General features: G+C 38.7%; 2 protein-coding genes across 5 annotated transcripts in view; one reads left to right on the forward strand and one right to left on the reverse strand.

Annotated features, from left to right (window-relative positions):
• Positions 1-15,028, forward strand: part of coq4 (coenzyme Q4 homolog (S. cerevisiae)) — a 52,595-nt gene that overhangs the window by 25,260 nt on the left and 12,307 nt on the right. The window contains exons 3-4 of one of the 2 annotated variants that reach the window (XM_062055308.1): positions 6,932-6,981; positions 8,369-8,537. In XM_062055308.1, the coding sequence (XP_061911292.1) occupies positions 8,495-8,537 (43 nt within the window). In that variant the 5' untranslated portion in view covers positions 6,932-6,981; positions 8,369-8,494. The remainder of the gene's footprint in view (positions 1-6,931; positions 6,982-8,368; positions 8,538-15,028) is intronic. The other variant, XM_062055309.1, reaches the window with a different exon arrangement.
• Positions 1-15,028, reverse strand: part of traf2b (Tnf receptor-associated factor 2b) — a 40,855-nt gene that overhangs the window by 22,696 nt on the left and 3,131 nt on the right. For 2 of the 3 annotated variants that reach the window (XM_062055303.1, XM_062055301.1), the window contains exons 2-6: positions 12,832-13,046; positions 11,095-11,173; positions 10,901-10,999; positions 1,359-1,520; positions 1,203-1,277 (exon numbers count right to left, since the gene is read on the reverse strand). In XM_062055303.1, coding sequence (XP_061911287.1) covers positions 1,203-1,277; positions 1,359-1,520; positions 10,901-10,999; positions 11,095-11,173; positions 12,832-13,007 — 591 coding nt within the window. In that variant the 5' untranslated portion in view covers positions 13,008-13,046. Of the gene's footprint in view, positions 1-1,202; positions 1,278-1,358; positions 1,521-10,900; positions 11,000-11,094; positions 11,174-12,831; positions 13,857-15,028 lie in introns of those variants that run through there. The other variant, XM_062055302.1, reaches the window with a different exon arrangement.

Here is a 15,028-nt window from a genome sequence, read left to right on the forward strand (position 1 = left end):
CTCACAAAACGAAGGTCCTGAGTTCAATCCCGGGCTCGAAATCTTTCTGTGTGGAGTTTGCATGTTCTCCCTGTGACTGCGTGGGTTTCCTCCGGGTACTCCGGCTTCCTCCCACCTCCAAAGACATGCACCTGGGGATAGTTTGATTGGCAACACTAAATTGGCCCTAGTGTGTGAATGTGAATGTTGTCTGTCTATCTGTGTTGGCCCTGTGATGAGGTGGCGACTTGTCCAGGGTGTACCCCGCCCTCCGCCTGAATGCAGCTGAGATAGGCTCCAGCAACCCCCGCGACCCCAAAAGGGACAAGCGTTAGAAAATGGATGGATGAACCCCCAATTCCAACCCTTGATGCTGGGTGACGGAGGCAATGGGTCCCATTTTTATAGTCTCTGGTATGACTCGGCCGGGGTTTGAACCCACGACCTTCCAGTCCCAGGGCGGACACTCTAACCACAAGGCCCAGAGCAGGTCAATATTTGAACTATTTCCTTATTCTCTTTTATTACATACAATTTTATTGATCATAACAAAGTCATAAGTACACAATACCTAAACAAAAGCAAACACTACTTATCTGAGTCATTTGGTTTTTACCCTGAAAGTCCTCCTGTGTTTCCTAAATTTGTAAACATTAACGAAAACGACAAAAAACGGATTTTGTGAAAATAAAAATGTAGTTCTAATCACGTTAGTATTGATTATATGATTATTATTGGGAGATTATTATTATTATAATTATTATATGATTATACACTATATTGCCAAAAGTATTTGGCCACCCATCCAAATGATGAGAAGCAGGTGTCCTAATCACTTGGCCCGGTGTATAAAATCAAGCACTTAGGCATGGAGACTGTTTCTACAAACATTTGTGAAAGAATGGGCCGCTCTCAGTGATTTCCAGCGTGGAACTGTCATAGGATGCCACCTGTGCAACAAATCCAGTCGTGAAATTTCCTTGCTCCTAAATATTCCAAAGTCAACTTTATTATAAGAAAAGTGAAGAGTTTGGGAACAACAGAAAGTCAGCCACCAAGTGGTAGGCCAGGTAAACTGACAGAGAGGGGTCAGCGGATGCTGAAGCGCACAGTGCAAAGACTTTCTGCACAGTCAGTTGCTACAGAGCTCCAAACTTCATGTGACCTTCCAATTAGCCCACGTACAGTACGCACCGATAGATCGGCGCATCCTAAATTCTGACCTTTTCTCTTGGGATCTTCTTCTTGCCACAGTCTTTACACTGCAAGGGGAACTTGAGGCACACTTCATCATGGGCCTGCGAAAGAAAGCAACAAAGTTGATTTTTACCGTCAAGGCCCCTCCCCCGAGCAAAGCGAGCGATAGGCGACGCTCTCACCTTGATGTCTTTAAAGTTGAAAGTCAGCTTGCAGTATTTGCAGTTGAGCACCCTGGCTTCGCACTCGCGTTCGCTGTGACGCTCCTTCTCCGAGCGGAAGACGTGTGCATTGCAGGCTTCGCACTGGACCAGCTCGTAGTCGCAGCAGGCTTCGTGCTGGGTCTAGGATACAAAAGGCGGACATGTTGCTATTTTATTCTCGAAAAAACACATATTTATTCCAGTTTGTATTAAAAAAAAAAAAAGACTTATGACATTTTGTAGCACCCCCTTATGGTTGTGGCCAAAATTAATTAGAAGATTTGTTAGCATACGTGTTTTATAATCATTGGACAAAAAGCTCACTGACTTATGGACAATTACTTGCTAGGTTGCTATGATGCGTTGCTAATTTCAACAAATTTTGTTCAAATGTTATACACATGCTTCTCAGTCACCTTCACAGGCACACTAACTAGTAAATAAATGCAATCAAAAGTCTGCTTACAATGGAGTCTATGGGAGCCGCTCTATTCTGCTTATAAGGCGCTCTAAAAAAAAACTCCAAACACCTCCATCAACATTTTATATACATAGTGTAAGTATATATGTAATGTAGTAACGGGCACATCTATAATAACATTTAATATTTACGTATTTTGATTATTTTAAGCATACGCGGCACATTCATTTCACAAAACGCATCACAACGTTTGCTTTTTTTTTCCACTCACTGCAGACTTTATGAGAGCCAACAGAGATAATAAAACATCACTTGGTGCACAATGTCTGCTCTCACTGGGATGCCGACTGTTAGGTTTATATATTCCTGTTTAGATGAAGAATGACTCATAATCCTCAGAGAGAAGTAAGGGGAGTGGAACCAAGCGTATTTCGTGTCGTTCTCGCCATTACCGGGTTTAAATTGGCTGTCAAAGTGTACCAGCTTGTCGGATTACGTCCTCATCCTTCTACTATCAAGGTGAGAGACATTATTTATGATCTACAAACATTTTTCACGGGTTTCGAGGCGAGAAAGCAGCTCACCAGCCGATGATGTCGATATAGCAGCAACAAGCTTGTCGCTCTATGACAATGCGCCGCTAAAAATAGTTTGTCTGCATTGGCATTTATAATAACAATATCACTAACACTTGGTTAAAATTCAGGTGACGAAATGTAAATGGAGTATTGTTGGCGCTTTTTATGTTTTTTTACGAGTAAGAATGCATTAAAAAAATAAATCTGTCTTCTTGTCTCTTATAATGATTGTAAATGATGGGCACATTTCCCAAAAAAGTGTAGTTCTCCTTTAATATTTTGTGGCCCTATACATACTTACGGTACTGTAATTGCGGTTCGTGAAATTTGGGTTGCTATCAGTTAAATATACAGTATTATGGTAATCCTAAATCCCACAAAACACTAACTAAAAATTTACAGCATAACACATACACATTGGGCAACACAAAGAGCAACTCCTGTTAAGCAAGCGGAACTGTCTCTGACCATTTCCTGGGGAGCAGTATCAAAATTATGACACTGTCATCATTTTTATATTTAATTCTGCACAATATATAAACATAATAATATAAAGTCACCATAGCCCCTGGTAGAAATACGGTACATTAGTTACTAAATTTAGTGACATGGTTAAAATGTGATTTTGAAGTGAATACTCTGTATCCAAGCCTCACCCAAACTCTACCTTTAGTTGCCCCCATGTAAATTAGGATAGCATAGGATAGACTTTTATTCATCCCATAATGGGGAAATTACGTTGTTGCAGTGCAGGTTTTTACATACAGCAACAGAAGTAATGAAAAACTATTTATTTTTATAAATACTACATATTGCCCACTAATATTTATAGATAGATAAAATACAACAAAAAAACACTAACATCCGTATTGTACACCACAGTAATCCCATAAGTGCGTTGTAAAATCTTAAGGCTGTGGGTAGAAAGGACCTGCGATAGCGCTCCTTGCACTGTGGATGTAACAGTCTGGTGCTGAAGGAGCTACTCAGGGCCTACATATACAGTGTTGTGCATGGGGTGAGAGGGATTGGACATTATGGATGTCAACTTGGTCAACATTCTTTTTTCAGCCACCTCCTAAATGCTGTCTAGTGGGCAGCCTAGGACGGAGTCAGCTATCTTAATCGAGCTTGAGACCCCCTGCCATAAAAGGTGTATCAGATTTCATAGTGATTGGCTTAAATGCCCGAAAGTTACATCTAGTGTTTTGTAGACGCGCATTGAGCTTTGTGCTGTGTTTTGACACATTTTAACCATTTTGTGTGCAGTGGTTTAGCAGTTAAAATACATTCAGTCATGACAAGATAAAGACACCAATGATTTTTATGCATTCTGACCGCACTAATCTTTGAGTACAAAACAACAGAAAGCAAGATATGTGACATCTAGGGCAGGGACTTGTTGCATCACCTAGTCTTTTCTGTTCTGTTGAAAGAAACATGAATTTGAGGTTGTGAAATTGGGGCTGCGTGGCTCAGATGGTAAAGCACTCGTCCAAATATTTTGACGTTTTTTGATACGAATCAAGCTGCTGTTGGGTTCTTCACCCACCTCATACCAGTGGCACCCACACTGGTATGTGGGACGACAGATGGAAATGAGATATGCTCTACACTGGTTTATTTACAGTCTGTACAGCAGATTGGAGATTAATGTGCACTGTGCCAAATAAAAAAATAAAAACCTGAAATCCTACACACAAATTATTTGCCAATTGCCAAGATTTCTAATTTTATTTTTTAGAAATTTCCCTAGTTTTAAAAGAAAATCCCTAGTTTTAAGCTATTTTCTTAGTTTTAGCCATTAATTTATCTTAATTTTTGCATGAATAATTATATTTTTTCTATTCGAGTTTAAAAATGTTAAAATTGAGAAAATAACTATTCAAATAAGATATTTGGGTTTTCTCCACATAGAAAATCTTGTTTAAAGATTCTGCAACATCTCGGGGATGCTTAATTTAAGAATTGTAAATTGAATAATGCTTGTTTTCAGAATAAAATACTTTTTTCTAACTTAAAAATCCTGCTAATGGTACCGTACTTAATTTCATTCTGTTTTTTTTCTTAACTCTATTTTGCAGAGTAGCACTACACAGCAGAACCTCACAATTGCACAATTTGTAAACTAGCAAACTACCCAAACACCACTAAATGCAAAAAAACCACAACCATGCCTAAATCCCAACTACGAAATAATGAGTTAGCGTTGTTTAAGCTAAGCTGAACTGTTGTTGACACTTGTATAGAGTTGTACTAACAATTATTGGACAAACATCACTTGAAAATACACGTGAATATCGTAGACATTGAGCCAGTAGTGTTAGTCCAGCATAAAAGACAAACCCAACATGTGTAGTTTTGCTTTATTTTAGCTTTTAGGATACATTCCCTACACAAATTCCACAAAAAAGGTGAGATGCAGTTAAAAAATGTTGATTACAACCAAAGAGGTCAAAAGAAAAGTGCGCTCACAGTGACGTTTTTGCATTTTAAGAGTAGTAGTTTAAACCTTCTTTGGAAGATTTAAAGAAGTCATACTGATTTTTTTTCTACATTTAAAAAACTTCCTTGTGGTCTACAAAACATGTAATGGTGGTGGTTTAATCCAAATTTTGCATAGATTGGTTAACAGACCATCTTCAAGCTGCTTCCAGATGGTCTCTTTAGAATGCGCTGTTTTGTAGGTGGTTTTATTTATGTGCCAAAGTCCTCCTCCAGGCAAAGTGATAGTTTGCTCGCAAAAAGCCGCTGCCTGACCAGGGCTCAGAAAATCTGCAGAGACTCCTCCCACCCCCACCAAGGACTGTTTTCACTGCTGGACTCTAGAAAGAGGTTCCGCAGCCTCCGTAGCAGAACCTCCAGGTTCTGTAACAGCTTCTTCCCTCAGGCCGTAAGACTCTTGAACGCATTAAAATAATCCCCTCAATTCCCCCTAAAAATGGATTAACTCGCTGGAATATAAAGACAATATAACATACATCCATAAACGTGGATTCATATGCAAAAGTGCAATATATTTATCTGTACAGTAATCTATTTATTTATATCTGCACCTTATTGCTCTTTTATCCTGCACTACCAGGAGCTAATGCAACATTCTTATCTGTACTGCAAAGTTCAAATTTGAATGACAATAAAAGGAAGTCTAAGTCTAAGTCTAAGTCTAAAGTGCCCTTTGACTACATCTTCTCATCAGCCATGTTGTAGTTTTTAGGGCTTCCATAGAGTCTAAGTTCGAACAATACACTACTTTGTATTAGAAATGGAGAATGCATGTGCATTTACGAGCCAATCTGCCCCACAGCAAGAGGATAGAGAAAAATAAGGAAATCATTGACTACAACTTTGGAATACAACTGAAAATGAACTAAAAATATTACGATCGTGACAGTTTTAATTATGATCCACTGTGTTCCCTTATCCAACAATCAGTAAGATTGTTATCTTATCAGGCCTCGTAACGTGCCAAATAAAAAACGGCAGATAGCGCCAGCTAGTTCAACGGTTGCATTGTGACATACTGTACAGGACTAGCAAGGTTCAACTGATTTAACTTCCACAAAGCTAGTCTTTGCAACTCATACAAGATTATAATTAGACCTTTCATAACATGTAGCATGCACACCCAAGTTTTTATGTCAACATTCATACTCCCATAGGCGAGACAGCACATGTTCGACAAAGTGCTGCAGCAATGTGAACCAACTCGCTTTTAACGTTTCATTACACAGAAATGCAAAACATGCTTTTGAAAGGTAGCGATACCTCTTTCGCAATGAAAATGAATGAAATGTCAACATAGACTTGCGCATTTATTGAAGATTTAATGACAGCCACCTTCCCAATGACATTGCCACACATGCAGCCCCATATCATTAATGACTGTGGACATTTGCATGTTTTCTTCAGGCAGTCGTCTTCTCAACTCTCATTGGAACGAAACCAAACAAAAGTTCCAGCATCATCTGCTCAATGCAGATTTTCAATTCATCACTGAATATGACTTTCATCCAGTCACCTGTAGTCCACGATTCCTTTTCCTTAACCCATTCGAACCTTGTTTTTTCTGTTTAGCTGTTAATTGATTGATTGATTGAAACTTTTATTAGTAGATTGCACAGTACAGTACATATTCCGTACAATTGACCACTAAATGGTAACACCCGAATAAGTTTTTCAACTTGTTTAAGTCGGGATCCACGTTAATCAATTCATGACGACTTTTGTTTAGCTTTTCTGTATTCAAACGCCATTTCCTTTATTTAGGTGGTTTCTTTCACTTCGGTCAGAGATGATGATTCCAGTTTTCGCCCATTTGTTTTGCTGTGCATTTTCTGTTTTCAAGACTTATTGCCGTAATTTTTCTGTCTTGATGTTCTCTCTGTCTACCAGTATGCTTATCTTTTGCAACCTTCCCATGTTGTTTGTACTCGGTCCGAATTGTAGACACAGCTGACTGAACAATCAACATCTTTTGCAACATTGCCCGATGATTTACCTTCTTGAAGAAGTTTGATAATCCTCTCCTTTGTTTCAATTGACATTTCTAGTGTCGGAGCCATGATTCATGTCAATCCACCTGGTGCAACAGCTCTCCAAGGTGTGAGCACTCACTTTTTTTTTTTAATGCAAACAGATTTAATTTGATGCAGGTGTTAGTTTGGAAATAAAAATGAACAGGGTGATACATAATTGAGCAATTTAATATTTTTTTTACTCTGCTTATTAGATTTCTTTTACTGTTTCTTAAAACCAGAAAGTTACTATTTGAATAATGTCTGTTATCTGCATTTTTATAATAAAACCAAATCGTTATATTAGGCCAACTTGTTTCTTGTCCAAAACAATGTATATCCAATGTTTTAAATTCTTAAATCAATTAGAACGTGTTTTTTTCAAGTGTGAGGCTGACTTTAAGGGAGGTGTGGTGGCTTCAGAAAAATTCTATATGTTTTTAAATCTGCTGAACTAGTTCAGATGTATCTGTGAATATTCTCATTAATCCAGGTTATAGTAATCTCAGGGTACTGAAACGATCACAATAAGACTACTCTAGTCTGAGGGGATGGTGAGGGGTCCAAATATTTATCCTCGAAAACGTAGAGGCAACCCCAAACCAATAATGGTTTCACTCTTTCGTGATGCAAAGCTACAGTCGTTTATCCATTTGAGTCATGCCTCAGCTAAAATTCCATTAATTATGATCCAGAAACTTAGTTTTTTCAAGAAGTAGGGGAAGACCTGATCTCCAGACACGGATTGTTACCTGGATTCTTCCGAATTGATAAAAGATTACATTTGCTCAAAATCCAGATCCCTTTAAAGCGCCCTATTATTCAAAACCAATTTTTCTTGCGTGTTGGTACTTGCTGTTGTGTATTTGGGATCTGCATAAGTACTGAACATTTTAAACCAAGCCATGGAGGCATTGAGGAGATAGTTATTAACTTACGCCAAACAAGCCGTTTGCTAACCTGTCATGTTTTTTGCATCGATGATGTCACCGGATTATCCATATATGGTATAAATTTACCCAAAGTGCTTTGCGCGTGTCCGCCATTGTAATCTGATGCTGTAGTCAATAAGATTCTTGTTTTTCTATATCCCCTTGTTGTGGGGCGGACTGGCTCGTACATGCACATGCATCTTCCGCTGTTGCCATTTCTAATATAAATACATTTTAAACATAAACTGTCAGTAGATTCGCTATGGAAGCGCAAAAAACTACAACAAAGATGGCGGGGAGAAGACGTTGTCGATGTGGAGTAAATAACAGTCAGAAAGGGGCTTGAAAATGGTCTGTAAAACATAATCTATGCACAATTTTGACCAAAGAACTAACATTACAGACCACAAGGAAGTGTTAAATGTAGAAAAAAAAAATCATAGGACCCTTAAGATCTTGGATATAACATTTGTTTGTGCGAAATAATGTTGTAAAATGAACATAATGATGCATTAGTCTTTTGTTATTGTCTAATTTCCAGACAGAAAACACCCATTCAACAACAAAATCCTGTGATTAACCTGCAAATAATCTGGATAATTCCAATTTGGTGGGAGGAGCCAAAAAGGGCAGGCGGAGTTTATCCAATTGTAAGCATTGACTACAAATGACTTCCAATGCCAACGCTGGAGCTTTTCAACTATCAAAAGGTGAGTCCTTTTTTAGTCAAAGTTAAGTACCAATGATTGTCACACACACACTAGGTGTTTGACATGCTTCTAACATGCCACGCAAGTTAACGTGGGTCCATTTAAAAGAAACATTTTTAAAAACATACCTTGTGCTACGCTAGCAAAGGAAACCGCATTTACTTGAACGTGTGACCACACGTGCAAACCGAGTGACAATTCCTGTTATTGCTCGTGTTACTTCTCATCTAGACAACCCGCAGACAGCTTCAACTCATGTGGTACAAACTCAAGTTTAACTGCACTAAAGTGAAAATACTGCCCTTGTTAAATCCTAATCATCTGATTTGACCATTAAACAGTCAAACTGACCTATCTGCAGGATCTTGACTTGCTCCCCCACCCCCATACTGGTACTTTCCAAAAATTGTTTTGCAACCTCATAGGGACTTTCCAGGCTGCAGACTTAGTTTCACTTCCTGTTTCCTGGCTTAGTTATAGGGTTGAAGCTATGCTTATTGTAGTGTTAGATTAGTTGGATCATGCATACAATTACAACATGATTCATCATGTTTCCAGTTTCCCATTACAACATGTCTGAAAAGGGAGTAGACAGAAGCATATGTTATTTAATCCTACACATTTGTTTGTACTCAATCTGTAACACTACAGTGAATAAAGAAATACATAAGTAAATAAATGTTCATTACATGAATAAACATGTAATAAAGTTCTCATGAAAAATAAGTTTAGATTTACATATGAGAGTTAAAATAAAAAATTGCACCAATATGCACGTATGGCAACATCCAACACATTAATTCCTACCTCGTCTAGGAGAATAGAAAGTGCTATTGTCATGTAAAACAAAATATGCTGAAAGCTCAACAAAATTGCAAAGGCTCTGTCAGTGTGTATGTCTAATATAAAAACATGTACAAGTAAAAAAAAAACACACACACTGTATAAAATATAAACACTGAGGCATCTGGCAAGGTGTTTGCATAGCAAATAAATAAAAAACCCACAAGATATTGCATGTAGTTGAAAACATGGATGTTCTCATTCATCCAGGTCATTGTATTCTCAGGGCCTTCAATCGGAGTGTTCAGCTAGTCTTAGAAGACCTTTCGCCTCTCATCTGAGCAATATTCATTAGTTCATGCTCATGGCTACAGGGCTGCAACGGTTAATGGTTTCATTCCAAAAGATGAAAGCTTTTATTTATATTCTGTTGGAGTCGCATGGACTGACCGGGAATTTTAAACACGCGGACATAGTTTCCGCACGGTCGCTGCAATAGAGCGCACATGAGTGGTGTGTGGGTGCTGTGATCTGTGTGGCGGCGAACAGCAGATAGTTCGTTATTAAAAGTGCAATTTCAATTGTGATGATGTGCATTTTTTAGAAACAAAAATTAGGTTTTGGCAAGCAGAAACATATTTGTTTTTTTTAATTATTTTCCATAAAGGCTATATAGCAGGGGTGAAAAAATTTAGGACACTCCTGCTATAAAGTGTGCTTGATTCCATTACTCAATTATTCAAACAAACTAATCTATAAATTACTCCATTACTAAAATAATCTATAGCTGCAGTCCTGCATGGACAGATCTAGTCTGAGTTTTTTTTTTTAGATCTGTCCAATCAAAGTGTATATTGATTAAGATACTGCAAAGATGAGATGCGAAACGTCTTTCTAGATCCGGGGTGTCAAATTCATTTTAGCTCAGGGTCGCATGTAGGAAAATCTGTGCACACGAGGGCCTGAACTATTAAAATCATGGCATTAAAACTAAAAAATAAAGACAACTTCAGATTGTTTTTTTTGTCTTACCTTGGCAAAAAATAGAACAAACACATTCTGAAAATATTACAATAAAAATATTTTTAAAAATACCGGTAGCGGTAAAGTTTAAATCCATGAAGGAAAGAAGAAAGTGAATGAATGTTTATAACTGAATACAGTTACATATGCATAAAAATGTGTTTTCTTTTGTATTATTTTTTTAATGAATTAAGCAACGTTTATGATCATCTTTTTCCAAAACACAATATAGAATGTGAAATATAACAGGATAATGCATACACTTATCATGTTTTCAAAATGGTTACAAAAAAGTGGGACCCCATTTTTATGACTTGATGGGATCCTAGGGACCCCATTTTGAAAATTCCTAGCGCCAACACTGATGGAGTATTGGTGCGTGCAAAACAGCAGCAGGCGGCTGTGGCCTGAGGGCCGGTTCTAATACTAATCAAATATCCTCCCGGGGGATATAGATAATTCATTTGCGTGCCGGATCTGGCCCGCGGGCCTTGACTTTGACACCCCTCTTCTAGACAGACTTAACAGTTCAGTTGCGACCGACAGAATGCCCTTACCTCATACTCTTTGATTGATCCCGTCCAGGTGCAGCCCTCGTTCAAACACTTTGCAGGAAGACTTGCTATTTCCCGACCCGCCGCATTGTCCGGAAAGGCCTGAACAAAAGACGGACACAAAATGTTCAACAAATGACAATTTAAAGGCATCTCAAAGGAGAACAATGCTCCCCTTTTTCTAGTTTAGTGCTTACCTCGCCAACATTGAGGATAGAAGTCGGCTCTTCGTATATTTTCTCCTGGCGACAGGCCTCGCAAGGCTTTGGGCCGGAACTGACAAACAGAAGCAAACAAGACTGCTATTTTAACATTCAAAAAACAACATCTACCATGTCAAATGTTTCTGTTTGTTTCATACATGAATACATTTTAACTTGTTACATCACATATTACACATTTTCATTTCTCATTACATGTCCGAAAATGTACATTAGATGCATGTTTTCTAGCAGAACAGTTAATCAGGGAGCATGAATACACACATTTTGCAGCATGCTAAATGGTTATATTTGAATAGCGCTTTTCTACCTTCAAGGTACTCAAAGCTCTTTGACACTATTTCTACATTCATCCATTCACATACAATACTGAAATAAACGGCAACAAAAAAGTGCAATAACAGTGCAATACATTTTCACAACATGGTCACTACTGCCGAGTTTCTCTTGTTATATTCTTATTTTTACTGTTATATTTTTGTTCTTATTGTTGCTTTTTATTTTTATTCTTATTTTATTTCCATTTATACCCCCATTATTTACTTTTTACTTTTTAAATTTGATCTCAATTCTGTGCACTGCTGCAGGAATTTAAATTTTCCTGAGGGAACTCTCCTGAAGGAATCAATAAAGTACTATCTATCTATCACACACAAACACACACATTCACACACTGATGGCGGGAGCTGTCATGCACGACCCAGCAAGGGTGAAGTGTCTTGCTCAAGGACATGACAGACGTGACTCGGATGACGGAAGCCAGGGATCGAACAAGGAACTCTCAGTCTCTAAACACGAGTACAATCTATGATAGTGTCCGCCCTGAGATCGGTAGGTTGTGAGTTCAAACCCCGGCCGAGTCATACCAAAGACTATAAAAATGGGACTCATTACCTCCCAGCTTGGCACTCAGCATTAAGGGTTGGAATTGTGGGTTAAATCACCAAAAATGATTCCCGAGCGCGGCCACCGCTGCTGCTCACTGCTCCCCTCACCTCCCAGGGGGTGATCAAGGGTGATGGGTCAAATGCAGACAATAATTTCGCCACACCTAGTGTGTGTGTGACAATCATTGGTACTAAACTTAAATAACACCGGAAAAAGATGCTAGATTTGGTGCTAGTGAAAGTCACTAAAAGTCTCTGGACACTTGAAAAATTCTCAAAAATAGAGCTAAATGATATGATAATACTAATTAATAACACAGATTTGTTTTTAAATGTATGTACAGTATACATTTTTTTAGTCTTTTTAAAGAAAATCCTATCATAGCAAATTATACCATGAAGTCATGGTGACCACGCCCCCACCGCCTCAGGTATCTTGGCAATCTAGGAGAAACCCTGTATTCCCATTATTATCTTTTTTGGTGTGAACTCTCACTGCATTGTTCTGAGCATTCAGCGCCTGTTCGGTGATTCAGTCAGGACCAGCGAGGGACAGATGTATTCCAGAATGAACAAAGGCGGAAAAAGGAAATAAACACCTTCATCATGAGTGGGCACGAGGTTCATCATCACATTGTGGAAAAGAGTCCAGTCATGCGACGGATGAGTCTGCATAGTACAGTTTTAAGTCTTGAGCGCAACAGAGATAAGAACACAGGAGAGGCAGAAACGTGTCCAGTTATAAGCGTTCAGGGGGGCAAAAGAGGGGGGGTTTGCATGTCACACGACTGCACAGGAGGGGCAGTCGGAGGACCTCCAAGTCTACCTGGTGAGCTGTTTAAAGCAGTGCACACAGAAGCGATGGCCGCACTGAGCCTGCACCGGCTTCCTCAGGACCAAGAAACACCGCTGACATTTGTATTTATTCTCCATGGGCACCGACAGCACATCGAGGGGGATCCCCGGTAAAGAGTTGAGGCACTCCAACCACACTCGGGCCATTCTTCTCCATTAACGTGGTGCTTTATCTTCTGAAGGAGTCTGTCAACAAAATAAAAAAACGTTTTCAAGGGAGGTGCTGGCTGATCACCAACTCAGTAATAAACAACTAGGATCGTCATAACCACTGGATATGATGTCACTATCTGCATAGGCTGTGACATCGCAGCGATTTGATTGGATACGCTTCTTTGGTGGTCCATTATCACAAACTCCCTTGAGGATTTTGCTGGATTTTTTTCTAGTTGTTGTGGCCTAAAAATTCCCGAATTTGCGGTAAGCTTTTTCATAAAGTTGTGGCAAAAGTTGCGATATTTTTATTTTTGTTCAAAAACATTGAATCCACTTGTGATTTTATGAATTTGGTGTTCCTCGTAAGCTCAAAAAGCACAGGATTTCAACAAGAATTGGAAAACAGATACTGTCTTGATTTTTTACTTGTTTTATACCACGCTGGCTTAAAAAGTAGTCACTAGATGGCACTAAAAGCACATACTCAGAGCTCATTGTCAAATTACTGTACTGTTTTATTTCATTACATCCATCCATCCATCCATTTTCTACCGCTTGTCCCTTTCGGGGTCATTACAACTAATAATATTAACTGGAAAATGCAATTTTAGTATAAATTGTACGTGAATGCTGAAAAAAAAAAGCCAAACTGAAATGCGAACAGTTAGCACACTGGCCAGATAGCGTCAAGTGACAATATATAGGACTTTAAGGTGTTTATCTGCAAAAGGAATTTAAAAAGCTAACATGTTAACAGAAGGCATTAGGGGTGTGGGAAAAAATCTATTCGAATTTGAATCGCGATTCTCACGTTGTGCGATTCAGATTTGATTCTCATTTTTTTTTAAATCGATTTTTCCATCCATCCATCCATTTTCTGCCGCTTATTCCCTTCGGGGTCGCGGGGGGCGCTGGAGCCTATCTCAGCTACAATCGGGCGGAAGGCGGGGTACACCCTGGACAAGTCGCCACCTCATCACAGGGCCAACACAGATAGACAGACTTTTTATTTCTTTTTTTTTCTTTTTTAATTAATCAATCCAACAAAACCATACACAGCAACACCATAACAATGCCATCCAATTCCAAACCCGACCCAGCAACACTCAGAACTGCAATAAACAGAGCAATTGAGAGGAGACACAAACACGACACAGAACAAACCAAAAGTAGTGAAACAAAAATGAATATTATCAACAACAGTATCAATATTAGTTACAATTTCAACATAGCAGTGATTAACAATCCCTCATTGACATTATCATTAGACATTTATAAAAAATTTAAAAAAGAACAATAGTGTCACAGTGGCTTACACTTGCATCGCATCTCATAAGCTTGACAACACACTGTCCAATATTTTCACAAAGATAAAATAAGTTATATTTTTGGTTCATTTAATAGTTAAAACAAATTTACATTATTGCAATCAGTTCATAAAACATTGTCCTTTACAATTATAAAAGCTTTTTACAAAAATCTACTACTCTGCTTGCATGTCAGCAGACTGGGGTAGATCCTGCTGAAATCCTATGTATTGAATGAATAGAGAATCGTTTTGAATCGGGAAAATATCGTTTTTGAATCGAGAATCGCGTTGAATCGAAAAAAATCGATTTTGAATCGACTCGTGACCCCAAGAATCGATATTGAATCGATACCCAAAGATTCGCAGCCCTAGTAGGCATGCGTCAAGTACCGAAATATAACTTTTGCGGTTTTACACCTGCAAAATTAGCAAAAAGAGTTAGCGTTTTTGTTGGTAAAAGGGTGAGAGATTATATCACACTTCAACATATCTGTCATGTAGATGCTGCCAAGTAAGAATATTCTTAATCGACTTACCCTGGACAAGTAAAGCTTGAATAAATATATAAATAATGTTGTCTGTCTATCTGTGTTGGCCCTGCGATGAGGTGGCGACTTGTCCAGGGTATACCCCGCCTACCGCCCGAATGCAGCTGAGATAGGCTCCAGCACCCTCCGCGACCCCAAAAGGGACAAGCGGTAGA

Source organism: Entelurus aequoreus, linkage group LG08 (genome assembly GCF_033978785.1).
Source record: "Entelurus aequoreus isolate RoL-2023_Sb linkage group LG08, RoL_Eaeq_v1.1, whole genome shotgun sequence".
Taxonomy (NCBI): Eukaryota; Metazoa; Chordata; class Actinopteri; order Syngnathiformes; family Syngnathidae; genus Entelurus; species Entelurus aequoreus.